Genomic DNA, 20,701 nt, shown 5'->3' on the forward strand with positions numbered 1-20,701 from the left:
AAATATCTTTACTGATTTTCTACTTGCTCATGAGACATGCATCCCCGGTACAACAAAAGAATATTCAACATCCATGAGCCAAGTGGACCAAATGAGGTGAACTAACAATAAGTGTATTTATGTAGATTTCCTCCATCTCCTTTCTTCCTTTCCTGTCCCCTCTGTGACTTCAAATCCAATGGGAAATAAAACGCCTTGCTGTCACAACACACGTCACATGTAGTTAGCGGAACGGCAGGGGAGCTTAATAGAAACTCTTAGTCTACCTGAGCAGGTAAGCCCCGCCCACTCACAGGTGTACTGAATGAAAACACTGGGCGGATTTTCCAGCCTGAAACTCGCCTCATAACTTGGAAAAGGGTCTCTTTTTGTTTTCACTGAAGGCATCGGATGTCCAACACATTGTCCGATTTCCCCCCCCCCTTTTTTTTGTACCAAGCAGAAACCTCTTCGGGAATCAGAGCAGGCAGAGTTTCGCAGTAACTTAATTCCTGTGTTTAAACTTCTGCATTCACCAAACCAGTCTGATGAGTCGCTGAACCTCGAGGGAAGTGACGGAGGAGTTTCAATTCCTCGTTGTCGCGCTTTTCCACTAACCTTTACTGCTGTGCCGAGGTCCGTGCCGAGGTCCGTGCTGAGGTAAGCGGCTCGCGGTCACACATTCCTCCGCAGCGGCCGACACAGTAAGAACAATGAAGCCTTTCAGTCAATAGCCTTTCCTGAAAAGACTGCATACTCTTTATGCGGGCGGGGGTTGCTTTTTCTTTTTCTTTTTTTAAATGTGTCTTTGTTTTTTAGTCCGGTGATCCCGGGTGGGCGGTGTGTTTGGGATTAAGTTAAATCACGCAATCGCCCCTGAAAGTGGACTGCCTTTACCCAGCACATACAATGGTGGGAGTTCTCGTAAGATTTGTGTGGTACTTCACGCCTATAACTCGGCCTGAGTACCGTTAAACCGCCATGACGTTTGAACGGCTTCTCGGGGATCTGATCTTCACGTAAGGTGTACTCTTTCTCGTCTCAGGTAGTAAGAACATGTTCCGGAGAGATAAAGAGACTCCAGCTGCGACCCCGGTGGTCCCACCTAGACCCAGTCCGGAGGTATGGGGCGGGCGTGTGTGTGTGTGTGTGTGTGTGTGTGTGTGTGTGTGTGTGTGCGCGCGCGCGCGCGCGCCACTATATTTGTGAGGATCAGTTTGAGTTTGACATTATAGGAGTGAGGACATTTTGGCTGGTCCTCACTTTTTCGGGGTTTTCCCTACAGGGTTATGATTTGGTTTAGCATTACGTTAAGGTTAGACGTGGTCTGATTGTTAAATGGAAACGATTGCTTGTCCACATTATCTCCAGGTTATGTATGTATGCTGTAATACTCCATTTCCAGCCCTTCAGTGTGCCGCTGACGGCGTGCGGAAGTGTCTGCTAGTGACGGCACTGGTGGACATAGTGACGTCACTGGCGGACAATGTGTCGTCATTATATGGCAGTCGATGGAACGTGCCACAGCAGCTGTATGTACACATTGTGATTCACGTTTTCCTGTACAACGTTGCCTATTTTGATGTAGTTCGCTGAAGGGAGCGGCAAACCATGGCTTTATTTTCGATATTCACATGTTCATGAGTGACTTCACAGGCGGACACGTTTCTGCACAGTTTCAGTGGCATTTCAGAAACACAACGACTGCTCAGTATGGCAGTTGCTAATGGAGTGTTATCCCTATTGTTTTCTATTAGGGTTTGGGGGACTACAAAGTCAATGCAGTCAATGAGGAGCCTAACAAGTACAGATAAACGTGTGTATATTACATGTATTCATATCTCTTCGATTCAACTGAAGTCTCATTCATCACTAGGAGCTGGAAAACTCTGTTACACACAGTCTAAACAGAGAGAATGCAGGGATGAGCACCGTCTCTCAGGTAAAGGTGTTTAATCCCAACATGCAAAGAAATGCAATCTGTTAGTTGTCCCATATCTTAACTGGGATTGTTTCTTGTAGGAAAACAATGACGTCACAGGCGAGCTTGCTCCAAAGACCAAGGTGAGAACAAAGCCATAATGGAAGTGCTAAGCCAGCTAGATCTCTGTCTTTTTTTTTTCGTACTTTATCTTCTTTTGGATCTGAGACACTATTTAAAATGTTAACATAGTCACTGTGTTGGGTATATGAATGAACTGTAGAGGACTGGAGTCATGGGAGTCATGCAGAAGGTCAACCCGTTCAAGTCTACTACACAGGTAACCACATGATGGCCGGACTTAAAAATGTAATTGTGACGTCTTTCATATCAAATCAGATGTTTCACTGAAAACACTTTTGTCATCAGGTCTCCTCCACTGTCAGCAAAGCTTCTTCTTCAGAGTCACTGGAACAGGGAACTGCCTCAGATTCCACACAGGTACGTTACTCATGATGGTGGTGGTTGGGGAGGTAAATTGAGGAGAACACTTAGAATGTAAATTAGATGAATGTAATGTTGAATGCATCATGCTGGATATATTGTGCGGTGACTGGAATATAGATTTGGTAAGGAAGTTGGTGGGGACATTTTTGCAACCGCACACATTATGTGTGAGCATGTCTGATGCACATGATATTGTACACTTTTGTTTCACATTTAAAATATGGGTTCTTTTCTAAGTAATGTACTTATGCAATCGTTCAAGTGTATTGGGTCCTTCTTTATAACAGCTGTTGATTTGGTTTCTTCTAGCCATGTAAGGACTGTTCACTTCCAAATTACACTATATTGTTGTAGTGTGAGAGGCAAAACTTGATGATGAGTCCAAACCATGTGATGATTTTCCAGAGGGTGGCAGTTGTCTGCTAACCTGATAGACACCTGAAAGCTTAAATGAAAGTGTAAGGGGCTGAATTGCTTATCCTTCATTTGGTTTTAGTTAAAGTGAAAACATGTGGCGGCATGGTTGCGCAGTGGTTAGCGCTGTCTTCTCACAACAAGAAGGTCCTGGTTTTGAACCCTGTTGTCCAACCTTGGGGGTCGTCCTCTGTGTGGAGTTTGCATTTTCTCCCTGTGTCTGCGGTGGGTTTTCTCCGGGTGCTCTGGTTTCCCTCACCATCAAAAAAGACATGCATGTTAGGGTTAGTACTCCTGTCTGTGCCCTTGACCAGGGCATGGCAAGACGAACTTGGGTTGGCTCCCGAGTGCTGCACGGTGGCAGCCTGCTACACAGCTAGGATGGGTTAAATGCAGAGCGGGATCAATAAAGTATCTCAAAAAGATGGTGATGAAAAGCTTCAATGAGGATTATTTTACTCTATGCTTTGTGGTTGGTGCTTGTTGACCACAGTGTGACTGACCAGCATGGTCAATGTAGATATGAACTTGAGTTTTGACAATTAAGTTGACATCAGTGAGTATTATGGCTTTTTATTTCCTTTTGATATTTCAGAATCCAGGTATGCTGAGAGGGGTCATGCAGAAGGTCAACCCATTCAAGTCTACCTCACAGGTAACCACAGCACTGCAAGGTGTTTTAAATAATAATAAATAAATAAAAAGTTGAAACATCAATACATTTATTTTTTTACAGAGTCAAGGTTAACTACTACCGTTTGTCCTGCAGGTTTCCTCTACAGTCAATAAAGCTACTTCCTCAGATTCACTTGGCCAGGAGAATCCCCCAGATGTTACACAGGTGGGTTTCTGATGGTGACGATAACAAAAAAAAAAGCTCAAACATGGCAGTATTGTGTACCAAAAGTTCAAACTTTACAACTGAGCAGGCATCGACTCCTGTTGACCTTTAAAGTGTGCTGTCATTTTGACACACAGATTTGGGATTCCACACCTATTCTCGATTCAATGGAGAAATGTGTGGAGATGTAAAGGGATTACCTCTAATTTCCTTCAGTGCTAATATTTGACTGCTTTACTCATAACTATGCTGCAATTATGCATTTCTTTATCTGTGGAGTTTGATTCAGGTAGGCCTTGAATTTAGAATTGCGTTATCCATCATAGTTATCTGAACTTCTCTGCATTACTTATCATACTGCATTACTTATCATAGCAGAACTTTGTGTCCTACTAGTGTCCCCTCCGACTCTTCCCTGCACCGTGTCCTCCATGTCGTCTGCTATGATGGCGGTATCAAATTGTTGGGATCACATCTTTTTTTCTTTGAAGATGAACATGGAAGTGTTGAGGGGTGAAAACTGCTATGCATCTGGGAACAGGACAAATAAGGGTTGTTGTTTTTTTTGTTTTTTTGCACCATGGCAGATTACTGACTCAGTAAGGCTTTGAGAGACTAGACAGGTTTGTAAGTGCTGGATGCAAAGTCGTTTTGAATTATTGAACTATATTTTAACAAAATGAGCAATTTCAACATACTTTAGCTGAAGGCTGGATTAGTACCCCCAGGGGCCCCACGGCACCGAAGCTCATGCCCACCCTAGCCATTAAACCCCACCTTAATTATTCTGAGCTTCCAGTCAAACTGGCCTTTCAAATCCACCAGTCCAGCTGAGCAAGTATGACTGTACAGTTCAACAGACCAAGTACTGCCATTTCACTCACAAATCACAAGACAAGGAAACAATAGATTAAATCAGGGGTGGGCAATCTTATCCAGAAAGGGCAGTGGTGGGTGCAGGTTTTTGTTCCAGCTAAGCAACTGCACACCTGTGTCTCCTAATCAAGTTCCTCAACAAAGACTGTACTGGTTGATTAGTGGGATCAGGTGTGTAACTGCTTGATTGGAACAAAAACCTTCACCCACCCTGGCCCTTTATGGATAAAATTGCCCACCCCCAGATTAAATCATCCCAAGGCAGTGTATGACTGGCAATACTTGACTGACTAGGAATAGGCTTACAACAATAGCATCCTAAGGTAATCACACAGCACAGTTGAATGCAGATTTCATAATAAGCCTCACTAAGTGAGCTGGGCAACTTCACACAGAACTGCAAAACCAACATATAATGAACCTGACAAACCAGCCCCAATACAACATAGCAGCATCACACCACAGTGATGCAATACACATGTTATGCAAACAGCATGTTAAATAAACTCATCCACAAAATATACAGCAACACACAATCACAAGTGATAATAGCTACTGCTCAATGCACACACAACATAACCAAATGGTTCTTACCTTTTAGAAGTTCTCCAGGACCTTCTCTGTAATCGATCCCCATAATGCAGGGTCTTCACAGATGATGGGACCTGCCATTGCAAATGAGCTTGAAGTAACGTAGCTTTCCACTGTTTGGTCATCCCCGTCTTCTTCTCTCGTTTTTCGTCATTTTCCTTGTCTTGTTGTACCGCGGTGTGTCGCTGCTGGAGCTGAAGACTCCCCGGCTAACGTTTTTGTTGCTAGCTAGCTGAGGCTGTGCATTGCTACAACCAATGGGAGACGCTTCCAGGCTATCGCTACCTGCTAGCTCGACATCCTCCATCGGAATGCCCTCTTCTTCACCTTGTTTAGCTTTTTTTTGAGAAAACTTCTTATTTGCGGGACATTTTTTATTCTTTATTTTGGTCGTTTCTTTCACTGTCGTTCTTTTCTTTCTTTTAGCAGCCCCGCTGGGCTTTTTGGTTAACGCCGTCCATTTTCTGCTGTTTGGCAGTTTTTTCCTGCACACTTCTCACTGATACAACCGAACTGATAGTGGGTCAGGTAAAAATTAATTCCACTGTTTTTAACATTGACTTGGCTTAAGAAAAACTGATCTTGAATCTGTACAATGTAAGCCACATGCTCTCTTTGCCCAGCCATTTCACCAATATATCATGAGACTTAATTTTCTTGGAAACAACTTTTATTTAATTCTGATTGGATAATTATCAAGAGAATGGGTCAAGCTTTGTGTCATATATCTGTAGAGCCCGGGGGGGGGGGGGAAGCATTTTTTTCTTTCTCTCATCGCAGAGGGCCCTTTTACGCTTAGGAGCCCCCTGGGCCCGTGCCCAGGTGTACCATAGGGTAGCTCCGGCGTAGCAGTAGCTCCAGCATGTGTAACCTCTTCTTGCAGTTTTGGGAAGTTATATAATCTGAAGTACTCAAATTGGTATCAGTACTTAAGGGTTTATTTATAACTGTAGTTTTCAAGAGTTTAAAGATGTGCATTGGTGGGCGTCCGGGTAGTATGGCGGTCTATTCCGTTGCCCACCAACACGGGGATCGTCGGTTTGAGTCCCCATGTTACCTCCAGCTTGGTCGGGCATCCCTCCAGACACATTTGGTCGTGTGTCTGTGTGTGGGAAGCCGGTTGTGGGTATGTGTCCTGGTCGCTGCACTAGTGCCTCCTCTGGTCGGCCAGGGTGCCTGTTTGGGGCAGAAGGGGAACTGGGGGGGGGGGTACTGTGATCCTCCCGTGTGCTACATCCTCCTGGCGAAACTCCTCATTGTCAGGTGAAAAGAAGCGGCTGGCGACACGTATCGGAGGAGGCATGTGGTAGTCTGCAGCCCTCCCTGGTAGGGCAGAGGGGGTGGAGCAGCAACCGCGACGGCTCGGAAGAGTGGGGTAACTGGCTGGATACAATGGGGGGGGGGATAAAAAAAAGATATGCACTGGATTCAGGAGGGTGTTTTGTTTTCAGAATCCTGGTATGCTGACAGGGGTCATGCAGAAGGTCAACCCATTTAAGTCCAGCTCGCAGGTAATCAAAACACTGCATGACATTAAAACTTTACAGTTGTGCAGCTGTCGTGAGACTGTTGCAATGACGACTTATTTTGGAAACTCAAAGCTGGCTGCTCTGTTATCTATCATACATCTCCTACCCCTCACATCCTGTTCATCACCTCTTCCAGCTCCTTCCCTCAGGGAGGTGCCACATGTCACTGTCCACTAAGACTCCCTATAGTCCCCTCCTCACACACTACTGGCATGCATACTACCCCTCACCTAATTTTTGTGCATAATATGTTTGTTTCTGCTATTGTGTGACTGTATTGTTCATGTGCCGTGTCTGCTGTTGTTCATGGATGTACTGTGCTGCAGAGTTTGTGTACCGCAAATTCCACTGACCTTGGTCGTGTCTTGAGGCTAATAAAACTGTCTGTCTATACAGGGTTCCTCGGTTATCAGTAAAACTCAATCTTCAGAGTCACTGGAACAACGAAGTGCCCCAGACTCAACTTCGGTGAGTGAGGGACAACAATAATGGAAGTGGTGATTGAGGTGGTGTAACATTGCAGTCTTGAATTGAAAGAAGTCATTGACCTTTGTGAAAGAGGAAGTGGGATGGGATTGAAAAACGGCAGAGACTTGCTTCAAGGGAAGGTTATTCAGGATACACACTGCATTGAATTTTAGCCGGTAATGACAGCGTGGTTGTGTTTCAGAACCCGGGCATGTTGAAGGGGGTCATACAGAAAGTCAACCCGTTCAAGTCGTCTGCACAGGTACAGTGTATTTAAAGCACTTCTCCAGTGACCTCAGAAGCTGATGGATTTTGACGGACATCACTTGCAAACAAACAAATGATTGGTTTTGATGGCAAACGAGAACGCATGAGTGTTGTAAAAATTGCCAACATGGAGATGATTGATAAAAACGTTAATCATTTGATAAAGAAATTGCCTTGAAATAAGCTTCTGCCAGACCAAAGAGGGAGTCAGTCACCCAAGATAATTTTTGTTCAAAGAATTGCTCACCAATGCAACATAGAAAGATGATTATGATTTTTGGTTTTCTGAAGGTGTTGAAGGAGAACCCTCCAAAGGACTCTGAAGGTCCCACAGGCACCGGAAAACAACTTGAAGACAAACAGGTAAAATATCTCCCAAAACAAATAATTCACTGAGAACTGACTATATCAAGCTGTTTTTCTCCGTCTTGTTTAACTGTGAAATGTATGTTGATTATTTAGAGCCGCGGGATGTTTGGAGGTATGATGCAGAAAGTCAACCCATTCAAATCCTCCACACAGATGCAGGTATGGATGACGATGATGATGAAGATTATAGTAATATGAATTCCATTCCAAACTGACACTCACCATCTTGGGGGGATATATATATATATATATATATATATATATATATATATATATATATATAGGGCATAAAGGTACAACTCATTTATCGATGGTATTTAGTAAAATATGATTTGTACGCTTGTAAAACACGTGACTTTGTGGATTGGTGTATTTACACTGCCACTTGCTGGTCTTCCTGTTTGGCTTGTGTCTGCAGGAAGACAGATGGTGTGGGTACCATCCCAGGAGGTTTCTGTTAAATCGTTTGTCCTTTTTTTGGGGGGGGGGGGTTTCTTCCTTTTTAAAGATGGTAAAGCCTGAAGTCCAGGAGGTCAAGGTCTTTACTCATGTATATCACAGTATTACCCAGAAAAGACTGGAAAGCCTCGTAATCACTGTTATTGACCGCTACGTGTTTCTACGAGGACTTTAATTTGGCACCTTGACCTTTTGATCTTGGCGGCCTTGAAATGTCAAATCCAAAGTTTCGGGTTTCTGAAAGGCTGTAGCTCAGAACCAGCTGCAGACAAGAATCTGTTTCTGTTATTGACGGATCTGAGATCATGTATGTGGTTTGTTTTAGGAACGCAACCTATGACCAAACTCAACATTACAGAGAGTCAGAAGGAAACTGATGTCACTCACACCTCTGCTATTAGAGAGAGGGGCAATACTGCCGTAATGAAGACTCATCATTATGCCGGCTTTGTTCTTTTACACTGAACCAAACAAAGGCGGCATAATGGCGCCCCATTTTTTTTTTTTAACATGGCATGCTGGTGTTGCAGAAGCAGAGGTGGCGCGATGTACAACACAACAGTGTCGACTGTCCCGTCCGGCCAGCTGGCCCTTTTACACAGTCGATTCGGCTTTGTGACTACTTCTGCCGCCGTCTTAACGCCAGAACAAAAATACCCCGCCCCCCCATTCTGTGTTCGTCCTTTTCACACAGAACGGCGAGGCGGATTAATGGCGCAACATTCCCGCCTTGAAAAGCCTCTCTGTCACCCGCCGTCTCTTTATCCTCACACAGCCACGCTGGTTACACCTGATCCTGTGTATGGGTAAACATTCTCCCTGCCGGTGTTTTGTCTTTGCAGGACACGCCTTCCCTACACAGTGACCTGTCCTCTAGCGCTGGAAGCTTAGCTGACGACAACACCTTGACAGAGAAGCAGGTAGCCATCAGCAGCGTGTCAAAATGCAAACCCACCACGTTTCATAAGCAAACGTATTGAAACTATTTTCTGTTGTCGCCAGGTGCCAACAGGAGATTGTGCGACAGATACTGTGGATTATCATGCGACCAAACAAGTATTACTTTCTCACCTGAGGTTCTGAACATAGATTATAGAACTGGGTGAATGTTGGTGTCTTTTTCTTTTCTTTTTTTTTTGCTCCCTTGTTTTTTAACATTTTTGTTTTATACAAGTATTACCTTTTCACCTTAGGTTCTGAACATAGTGAATGTTGATTTTTTTTCCCCGCTCCCTTGTTTTTTTTTTTACGTGCGTTTGTTTTCCATCATTGCAGAATCCAGGGATGTTCAAAGGGATGATGCAGAAAGTCAACCCTTTCAAGTCTTACACTCCGGTACGGGAGACATGGACCCTTTGACTAGGCCTATTTGGCACGAGACACTTGGAAACTGCAAGTGTTGCCTATTGTATTGTCTTTATGAAGGCAGCATATTGATGCAGTTGCCCATTGCTTTGTCTTTATAATACACCATATAGATCCCAAAGGATTCTCAAGTGGATTCTCCAGATTCTGAAAAACTTCCCGCTGCAGAGAGACAGGTACACAGAACTGTGTTACTGAGTTGCATTAGTTTCTTTAAATGTATCAAACAACAGGTAAAGCATGGATACACGGGGCAGCTAATATGGGCAACTTGAACAGAGCTCATGTAGGAGGTCTACAGATTGAAACATCTAGTCAGCAGAAACTTTGCTAGAGATTTTTGACTCTGTCTCACTTTGCGGTCCATTGCTAGCAGTGCTCATCTACGTTTTAACTTTCTGGTATATACTATTACCAGATTTTGGTATGTACTGTTACAAAATCTCTGTATAGTTTCTTTATTCTCAGTAATAGGTATTGGTGTCATTTTGATTTTATTTAGATGCTGTTTAAAGTGAGAGTTGTGTCTGTATTCTCAGCACAAAGTCAAACATGTTTTTGGTGGGTGCCAGACTCCACCAAGGTTGTCCCTTGTCTCCGATTCCGTTTGTGATATTCATGCACAGGATCTCAAGGAGCAGCCAAGGTGAGGAGTGTGTCTGTTTTGGGAACCTCAGAATTGCATCTTTGCTCTTTGCAGATGATGTGGTTTTGTTGGCTTCATCAGAACACGACCTCCAGTGTACACTGGGGCGGTTTGCAGCCAAGTGTGAAATGGCCGGGATGAGAGTTGGCACCTCCAAGTCTGAGGCCATGGCTCTCTACCGGACAATGGTGGATTGCTCCCTCCAGGTTGGGGATGAGCTGTTGCCTCAAGTGAGGGAGTTCAAGTATATCGGTTTCTTGTTCACGAGTGAGTTTAGGGTAGAGTGGGAGATTGGTGCAGCATCAGCAGTAATGCGGATGTTGTACCGGACCGTTGTGGTGAAGAGGGAGCTGAGCCGGAAGGCAAAGCTCTCAATTTACCAATCAATCTTAGTTCCAACCCTCACCTATGGTTATGAGCTTTGGGTAGTGACCAAAAGGGTGAGATCACGGATACAAGCAACTGAAATGAGTTTCCTCTGTGGGGTGTCTGGGCTCAGCCTTAGAGACAGGGCGAGGAGCTCAAACATCCAGAGGGAGCTCAGAGTACAGCTGCTGTTCCTTCGCATTGAAAGGAGCCAGTTGAGGTGGTTCGGGCATCTGATTAGGATGCCTACTGGGCGCCTTCCTTTGGAGGTTTTCCAGGCACGTCCAACTGGAAGGAGACCCCGGGGTAGACCCAGAACTTGCTGGAGGGACTATATTTCCTATCTGGCCTGGGAACACCTTGGGATCCCCCAGGAGGAGCTTCAGGGTGTTGCTGGGGAGAGGGACGTCTCTGGAGTACCCTACTTAGCTTGCTGCCACCGTGACCTGACCCCAGAGAAGCGGCTGAATGAATTAATGAATGAATGTTTAATTACTGAGCCAAAATGCTCTTTTCATTGTGTGGTTGGAGCACAGGTGAGTCAGACATAGCAATTGTCTAATGGAGATCGAACTCGCCTCACTTATCACTGGCCCATCCGATCACCAGTTTATTTTTGACTATATCTAGAGTGTATATGCAATATTTTCTGTTTGTGAGACACGTGGCTGTTCCTGAGTACTTCCTTACCCTAACATCTCCTCATCCTCTCAGTCTATACACAGTGACCACTCCTCCAGCTCGGGCAGTTTGGATGAAAGTACCATTGACAGACATGTAAGATATGAATTTTCACGTTGTCAGGATTCAGGAATACTACTAAATAAATCATTTCTGAAATCTATTGTATGCATTTTAGGGAAAATGCATTGCCTGAAATTAATAAATTGGCATGTCTTAAAAAATGCAGACTTTAATCTAGAAATTTACCATCATGTATTTTGATTATTGATAAATTTGTTGGAGATTTTGACTGTAGTTACCTTTTTTGCAGTGAAGGATATCGCCTCTGTTTAGAAGTTGACTACTTGTAAATTGACCTCCTTTAGCGGATAGGTTCACTTTATCTTTTCACAAAGCTAGACCTCATTTAAAACATTGTTGGGCTCAAGTGCACAACTTCACAGATGACTGGGATGTACTGCGTCAACTGCAAAAAGTTGTTCCATAATCAAATTTGGATTTAGATCCTATTCAAAACATTTTGAAAATAACTTTAAGATGACTGCTGGGATAGGCTCCAGCATCCCTGCGACCCTAATGGATGGATGAATTTGACAGTACTGTAGACTCTTAAGCCTCCCATCTTTGAAAAGGACTGTGAAGGTCCAGTGAGATGATTCAGCATAGTCAGAGATTGAGTTTTGTCTGGTTTCAAGTGATCCCCAACAATATTTTAATCAGGTATAGATTCAAAATGTTAACCTGTCACTCTATTAGATTGAACTTTAAAGACCGCCATCAACAGTGACTGACACGCTTGTGTAGTGTTTAAATTTCACTAAGGAGGAGCGTCCGGGTAGCGTAGCGGTATATTTCGTTGCCTACCAACATGGTTGGTCGGGGCGCCTGTTTGGGGGGGAGGGGGAACTGGGGGGAATAGCGTGATTCTCCCACGCGCTATGTCCCCCTGGCAAAACTCCTCACTGTCAGGTGAAAAGAAGCGGCTGGCGACTCCACATGTATCGGCAGAAGCATGTGGTAGTCTGCAGCCCTCCCTGGATTGGCGGAGGGGGTGGAGCAGTGACCGGGATGGGTCAGAAGAGTGGGGTGATTGGTTCAGTACAATTGGGGAGAAAAAGGGGCAAAAATCCAAAAAAGAAAAAAAAATTGCGCTAAGGCAACCATTTCCACCATCTCTCCGCAGTCTGTTTGGTACACTGACATCAACAACTGTGAGGTGAAAAGCCAGCCGAAGGAAGCAGAGAAGAAGAAAACCATGGTATGTGGAAAGCAGCTTGGTGAACTTGCACTTAAATGCATTGGTTTAACATGCATTAACATGCAATGCAAAATGGCCATCCTGTGGCAAATGAAGGCTGACCCATAGGTTATACCCAATAAATAAGCATATGGACCCCAAAACTCAATGATGTCCTTTACTGTTATGAGCAAACTTGTGTTAAAATATTATGCAAGGACATCCTGGTAGCATGGCGGTCTATTCCATTGCCTATCAACACGGGGATCCCCGGTTCGAATCCCCGTGTTACCTCCAGTTTGGTTGGGCATCCCTACAGACACAATTGGCCTTGTCTGCGGGTGGGAAGCCGAATGTGGTTGCATGTCCTGGCCTCTGGTCCTTTTGGGGGGGACTGGGTGGAATAGCGTGATCCTCCATGCTCTACATCCCCCTGGTGAAACTCCTCACTGTCAGGTAAAAAGGAGTGGCTGGCGACTCCACATGTATCAGAGGAAGCATGTGGTAGTCTGCAGCCCCCCCCCCCCCCAGATTGGCAGAGGGGGTGGAGCAGCGACCGAGATGGCTCGGAAGAGTGGGGTAATTGACCAGTTACAATTGGGGGGGGGGGGTCCAAAAAAAAAATCTGACAAAAGTATTTCGGTCATGGACCATAAACACAGCTAATGTAGGGGTGTACTGTCATTTTCCATATCAGCGATATTTTTGTTTGACGGGAGATAAATTATGTGATTTCTCAGTTTCATCTTTGCCTTTTCATGCCAGTGTGGATAAAATAACAGTGTACTTATACTTTGAGAGTTTCCTTTCTCTTCCAGACTTTTAGAATAAAGAGGATCCTCCCGGGTGTGTTTGGCTCTGGAACCAAGGTACCAGAAAACGCATACTTGGTTATCGAGCAGTATTTTTTTAAATTAAACCCTGTATTTATTAGCCTAGACTCGGATGTACCAGAGAAGCAGAGTATGGCTAGGCAATGAAGGTAAAGTAGATTTAGAGAATAGGGTGCGTCTTCAATACTGTGTGCAAAAAGCAGTCTGAGTAACGGTTTGACAAATTCGCAAACACAAAAAAATGTAATTTGTTTCACACTATAAATTGTTTAATATCTGAAAACACACTTGATATCCTCTATTTTGTATGTAGAGTCTCAGGGGGGCTAGTCTTACAGCTCATCTGAATAAAACATGCTGACATTAACCTTTGCAAATCATCTAAAATATGTGATTAATGCATCAGTTTTCCTAATGGTGTTTTTTTTTTCTTTAATGTCTGCTGCATCATGGTTTTATTGCCTTTTTTTTTTTTTTTTAAATCTTTTTGTGGCATACAGAATGCAGCCACAGGACCCCCTGACTCTCAGCACTTGGCCCAGGTTTGTAGGAATGTCTGGTTTTTAACACGTGCACCACACAACTAACCTCCGCTAAATTGGACCAACGCCTGCACCGCTGAGAAAACTTACGGGGTGGCGTTGCTGTGGCAGTATTTGTGCGTGTACTGGTGTGCCAGGAGTACTTAACTCAGTGTGCTGTGTCTTTGTCTCAGGGAGAGACAGTGGAAGTCCGGACGCTAGAGATGGCTGAAATACCAACACCGAGTGAAGGAACAGTCATAGACCCTCTAGATGTACGTGCTCCCTCATGTTGCCAAATGTTAACACCACATTTACAACTATTACCAACGGACGCTTGTTTCAGTGTAACTTGTCGGATCACAGAAGGTTGAATCAGTTTATAAGGACACCATGTTTATTGAGAGGGATGTTGACCTCTTCAGTCTCAACTGACTGCAGGTATCCCCACCCTTATTAATAACACAGTGGCATAACGACCAAAACCAACGACCGGTTTCATATGCAAATTGCCTTGATCATTAACCAGAGTTTCAATGGCCATGTGTACCATTGAGAGGATTGGGTAATGTTTGCAATCGCAGCATTGTAAGATGGCGACAGATGTACTCTTAGCCCCCCCGCTTCAGCGATGGTTGTTCCCGCTTCTCTGCTGAAATGTGAATTTGACATTGTCTTCCTCTTACAGGATGAAGATGGCCTTATGTCTTGGTGGAGAACAGTGGAGAGTACGTTTTTGATATACAAATTCAGATATTTAGTTTTGTGATTCTCTTTGTTTATAACCGTCACTGATTGTACTGTAATTTCTAGACTGGGATCAGTGGAATGAGTCAAACCAGGAAGAGGATGCTGAGGAGTAAGTACATTTTTCATTAAATTGTCATTGTCTGAGAGGCTTTCTGAATTATCAGCTTCCAATGAAAAAATTTGATCTAGAGAGTTGCCTTTTTTCTTTTTTTTTTGAGGAAGAGGGGGCGGCACGGTGGCGCAGTGGTTAGCGTAGTCGCCTCACAGCAAGAAGGTCCTGGGTTCGAGCCCTAGGGTAGGCCAACCTTAGGGGTCATCCCGGGTGTCCTCTGTGTGGAGTTTGCATGTTCTCCCCGTGTCTGTGTGGGTTTCCTCAGGGGGCTCCGGTTTCCTCCCACAGACCAAAGACATGTAGGTCAGGTGAATCGGCCATGTTAAATTGTCCCTAGGTGTGTGTGGGGGGGCCCTGTGATGGCCTAGCGGCCTGTACAGGGTGCCTCTCCGCCTGCCACCCAGTGACTGCTGGGATAAGCCCCAGCATCCCACGACCCCGGTTGGGATAAGCGGCTTGGATAGTGATGAATGAATGAGTTGCCTTTTGTTACTTATTTTTAGGGGTCCAAGCAGCGAAGCTGGTGGAACCCTATTGTATTTGTTAGGATTATTATTATTTTTCTCCACTAAAAGTGTGTGAGGCTCAGCAACCGTAAGTCCTAGACCAACCAAATTTGGTAGGTGCATTCATACGGCCCCCCACTACTCTGGCACTACAAATCACCCATGTCAGCCAGATGGTGGCGCTATAACAAAGGGTCATGCTTAAAAGGCCATAACTCCCACAGCATAAGTCAGATCAACACAAAACTTAATCGACCCATGCATCTCAATGTGCTCAACAACTTTACTATTGGGACCACCTATGTCAGTCATAGAGTTTGCCCGCTATTTTGACTTATTTGGTGTGGAAGCGCTGCAGCTCTACATACCACACGCCAGGACACCTGGGTATAACGACATACTTTTTCTTTTTACGGCAGTCGGCTAGGACACAAGAAATCAGACACCGTCTGGTCCAGTTTTGGAAACTCTGGCACATGTTTCTGAAGCAATGGAAGTGTTACGACATTTTAAAAAAATTACGGTAATCGTCTAGGACACAGGCGACCCAAGTAATCCGACATTGTCATATCTAGTTGGAAACTCGGGTAGGCTACTGTTTCTGAAGCAAGATTCTTCAATCTTTATTACATTACCAACAGCGGTTTAGTTTCATGTTGAAACGGTAGTCTGTTACAGGCTAGGTGTATAAAAGGCCCCTACGTATCATAGCGTTAATTATTTACGTTGGGTGAAGGTATATGATCATGAGGACAAAACCATTCAAATTGCTCCATAGGGGCGCAACAGTGCCAATGCCTGGACCCCTCCCAACGCCGCTTGCAGCTTTAATTTTACTTATTTTTGGATCCTCTGCATCTATGAGCATTAATAACATTAATTAATAACCAATAGTTGGCATAAACTGTTCCCTCCTCCCTCTTTCTCCTTTAAATCATTCTTTGTCACTATTCTTCACTTCTCTTTCTAACCCCCCCCCGCCACCTCTTTCCTCCAGAGTGGTGGAGGATGCAGCCGACCGGGTCTTCATGGCTGCTCGTCTCTTCGTACGCCTCTTCAACCGTCGCGGTGCCTCCTTGCAGCAGCGCATCCTGGAGCTCCTTGCTGTGGCCGACGCAGCCGACATCTTCCACAAGAAGACAGTCACAGCCAGTGTCGGGGGCGGGGTGGCCAGCGTGGCTGGCTCAGTCACCACCATCACCGGCCTCATCCTGGCGCCCTTCACCATGGGAACGTCGCTCATTGTCACGGCAGTGGGCATTGGCGTGGCCACGGCAGGTGGGGTTGCGTCCGCCTCGGCCAACATCACAGACACGGTCCACTCAAAAACAGACCGCAAGAAGGTGGAGAAGATGATCCAGGACTACCAGGAGGAGATGAAGGACATCAAGGAGTGTCTGGAATTTATGCAGGTGACAAAGGGGAAAAGGATGGCTCATTATCAAGAAATTAAAGTGTACATTTTCCCCCAACCCACAACCATAAGTGGTTGCTCTTTAATAGGAAAATTCTGGCTGCTAACAAGTATTGACTTGCAAAACTGACATGCTTTTGTCCATGCGCAATTTATCCAGGGAAGGTTTGAGATGCATGAAAATCAAGTTTACCCCCTTAACATGCTCCTGGACAGAGAAATTGTACTCTGGAGAATACAACAAACACAAATGCTCATGTGTGATGAATTGTAACAGATCCTTTTTAGTCTTCCCACCCCACTCCCCCTCTCTCAATCTTTGCTTTTAAAGTATATGAACAATGAGTAAATAACAAAAAACGATCTGTCTGTCAAACAGGAAGGCATGGAGACTCTGGAGGAGTGGAATTTCGAGGCATATGCCGAGAGCATTTCAAAGAAGCACCTCAACCAGAATGTCAAGCACGTGATGAAGGAGGGCGGCCGAGCCGGCAAGGCCTTGCTCATCAATACAGAGAGCCTGATCAGCACTGTTCAGGTCATCAGCGTCGCAGGCAGTGCTGCGAAAGCCGCCCAGGTAATGAGCGTCACAACGGGGGTCATGTCGGGTCTCTTTCTGGCCCTCGACGTCTTCTTCCTGGCCAAGGACTCCCTGGAGCTGAAGAAGGGCGCCAAGACTGAGTTTGCTGCCAAGATCCGAGAGGTGTGTAAGGACCTGCAGGACGGACTGCTGGAGCTGAACCGGATCAAGGAGCAGCTGCAGAAAACCATGGATGGGATAGAGGTGGAGATGGAGGAAGAGGAGGATGAAGATGCTTTGGAGTCTGACCTGAAGAAACTGGCCCAGCTGGAAGAGTGATGAGGGAGGGGAAACATGGAGGGAAGAAAAGTTGAGCTCAAACAACCAAATCTTCAATGGCAAATATTAAGAGACCCATGCAAACAAGTTAAGACAGTGTGGTTTTCAATCTGGTCCTGGTACCATTGTGCTTGTGATTTTTCTATTCTGCAGGGTATTCATTACGTTCATCTGCCATGTCAAGTGATTTAGATGTATACATACCTGACACAACAGGTGAATGTAATGAACCACCTGACAGAATAGACAACTAGCAGCATTAGTGGTGCCCAAGGACTGGATTGAAAACCACTGCTGAAATATAAGGAACATTGCGTAATGTTTGTTACATACTACAGACTGTCTGTGCTTTTATAGGCACACGACAAAGGTTAGGCAAGCCTTGACAAATGGGGGAAAACCAAACCAAATGCCTCCCAAATGAACACCTTTAGATTTTATAGAAAGAACTGCTCTATATCAGGTCAAAGTGAGACCCAAATGAAGAATTTTAGTGTCAGAAAGGTTGTTTTAAACCAGGACTTTTTTAAAGCGTTTGTTAATTTTAATGTTTCTGGACATTAGTTGCACACATGCAGCGCTGAATTAAGCAGCTGTTTAAGTATATTTTAAATATATTTAATTTATAAAATATTTAATCCTGGGTTACGCTGTCAATTCTTGTTTGTTTCCACTTAATAAAGGGGCTTCGTTGTAGACTCCCTTGTTCCTTTTATTCTTTTCATTTTTATGCATGCAGTAATAAACGCAAACCACTAGGGGGAAGCAATGTTGTTGTTTTTTAGCAGAGGCGTCGAGAAGCAGGTGGCGAATCTTTTAAAGGGGGGTGAATGACGGGCGTGCTGCCTGGAGTTTCATACCCCATTAAAACGTGTGACTTGTTCCAAGTGTGGTTATAAAAAAATGACTAACAGGGTATTGATTTTGTTGGTTAACTGTATGTCGCCATGCGGGGATGCTGCTAAGGAGAGTATTTTCACAGGGCCTTTCAGACGGCCATCATGATGGTGTACTAATTTAGATTCATTTAAGGTTGGGGGGGCGCAGAATTGCTAGCAACACCACCCCTGTACCTTTCTGGTGCATTATAGCCAGTTATTTGTTTTTCCTTTTTTTTTTTTTAAGGCGATACTGATTGGACAGGGGAACAAATAAGGGCCTATTGTAAAAATTGGTGAAACCAGAGAAGAGCAATCAAGACAACTGTAACCGGTTATTTTCTTGCCCGGTGCGGGATTCGACACGGATGTACTGCACCACAAGGTGACATCACTAACCACTCGGCTAAAGGGTCAGACCCATTAGCTAGGGGCTAAAGGGTCAGACCCGTTAGCTAGGGACTAACGTGTCTTATTAGTAGTTTACAGTCGTCACCCTCCCCGGAAGCGCGCCCTCGCGCTTTGTTATTCCCGCGCTCCGAAGAGACTTCTGAGGATCTGCACACTTCCGGATCCCACCGCTGCCACCAATGTAACCAGTTATTAGTAGTTTACACTACAAAGTCCACCTCCATTGACACGTGGCTCTGCTACAATATTTAGGCTTTTGAAAAAATATTTCCCATCACAGGTCTCATTATTTCATACCAAACCTCGTTTGGTCCAGACTTGAGGACTTTTCAGTTTGATCCGAACCAGATTTACAGATGAGAAACCTCCCCCGGACCGAGGTCCAGATTAAAGAGAACCATGGTTCAGACTTCGGTATATGACCCTTGTGCGGTGAGGCCGATTGTCGGAGCCTCTCCGTGCTATTTTCCCTTTCAAGAAGTACCGTACCAACACTAAGAGTGTTAAAAGTAGAGGCGTCCGGGTAGGGTAGCGGTCTATTTCGTTGCCTACCAACACCGGGATCGTCGGCTCGAATCCCTGTGTTACCTCTGATTTGGTCTGGCGTGGGAAGCCGGATGTGGGTATGTGTCCTGGTCGCTGCACTAGCGCCTCCTCTGGTCGATCTGCGTATTGTATATATAAGTACTTTTGCGACATTTATTTCCTTTATTTATACTTGAACTTTGTGTTTTTCTCCCCCCCCCCTCCATACGTTGTTAGCTCTTACCTTTGTAACCTATATGGAAAATAAGGTTACTTTTTTTTGGAGTCAAAATAAATTGATTTTGAACGTTTTCAATGAAAATATCGCTCAAAGATTGCTTTGTTAAGGCTGTTTGCGTTTTTTACATGCCTAACAGCACATTCCATGTCACATAGAGGTGTAGTTGCATCTTGTTCCCAAGGGGAGGCGCAATGCACTGCCTGTGCAGCTAAAGTGGTAGAGGGCACTGCGTCCGTCTTCGTTCACTTCCTGTTGAGATCCCTTTCTGAAACGTACGAGCGACGAAACAACTCTGGAAGTCCCAACTGAGAACGTGAGGGAAACAACTTCCGTGGAGTCGCTAATACTGGAACTCCGGTGGGTTGAAGCGCTGTTTCACGGCTAGCCTGTGCTAGCCACTGTGAGAAGAGAATACGCCATACTTGCTGCGAAAGCTCAGATATTTATGAGAATGTTGTCTAATGTTTCCAACCTACTTTGGTGCAAATTGTATCGGCGTGTTAATGTTTTGAAAAGTTAGCTAGCCAGCTAATCGTCAGCTGTCACTAATCGCTAACCGACAAGCTAGCTAAGCGCGCTATCTCTGGGTTAGTTGAAACAGAAGGTAGCACGGTTAAAGGTGCATTGCACGTATTTTGGTGACGGTAAAGCCATTCGGTTTTAGTGGGGTTAACACATGAATGGTTTGTAGTTCAATTACGTGGTGTTTGAACTAATTTTGGTTATTAAAATGTACGTGTTAAATGAATTAGTATTGATAATTCAATTCATATTTAAAGTGGAACATAATGATTTATGAAAAAGGTTAAAAAGTAATATGTACAAGTAAAAAGTGAAGGTCAATAATTCAGTTATTAACGTTAAAATTGTGATATATTGTAATTAATTGCATTGAATTTGTTGCATCCTTAGTTATTCAAGTCAATTCAAAGTCACTAAAAATGCAGGCACATGTTAAAAACGAAATAAGGACTGCGGCTTCGCCAAACAGTGCAAGGCAGACATAGACAAACATAGTATAAGATATATACAAATGAAGACTAAAAACTAAAGAAGTAAAAAACAAAAAAGAGCACGAGTATAAACATATTTACAGACATTCAGTCGATAGCCAGGTTCAGGTGGGTAACAG

The 20,701-nt window shown here is 44.5% G+C and overlaps 1 protein-coding gene across 1 annotated transcript; it reads left to right on the forward strand.

The window, feature by feature from the left end:
* The first annotated feature begins 479 nt into the window (after positions 1-479).
* Positions 480-18,195, forward strand: LOC130131003 (uncharacterized). Its single transcript, XM_056300862.1, has 26 exons — positions 480-639; positions 1,025-1,101; positions 1,856-1,921; positions 2,002-2,043; positions 2,184-2,240; positions 2,330-2,401; positions 3,417-3,476; positions 3,591-3,662; positions 6,581-6,640; positions 7,055-7,126; positions 7,329-7,388; positions 7,685-7,756; positions 7,856-7,921; positions 9,064-9,141; positions 9,224-9,277; positions 9,497-9,556; positions 9,700-9,762; positions 11,313-11,375; positions 12,466-12,540; positions 13,338-13,388; positions 13,853-13,894; positions 14,068-14,148; positions 14,562-14,601; positions 14,687-14,732; positions 16,239-16,653; positions 17,035-18,195. The coding sequence occupies exons 2-26, from the start codon at positions 1,036-1,038 to the stop codon at positions 17,512-17,514; spliced, it is 2,313 nt and encodes a 770-aa protein (XP_056156837.1). The 5' UTR covers positions 480-639; positions 1,025-1,035; the 3' UTR covers positions 17,515-18,195.
* The last annotated feature ends 2,506 nt before the right edge of the window (positions 18,196-20,701 follow it).

Source organism: Lampris incognitus, chromosome 20, assembly GCF_029633865.1.
Source record: "Lampris incognitus isolate fLamInc1 chromosome 20, fLamInc1.hap2, whole genome shotgun sequence".
NCBI lineage: Eukaryota > Metazoa > Chordata > Actinopteri > Lampriformes > Lampridae > Lampris > Lampris incognitus.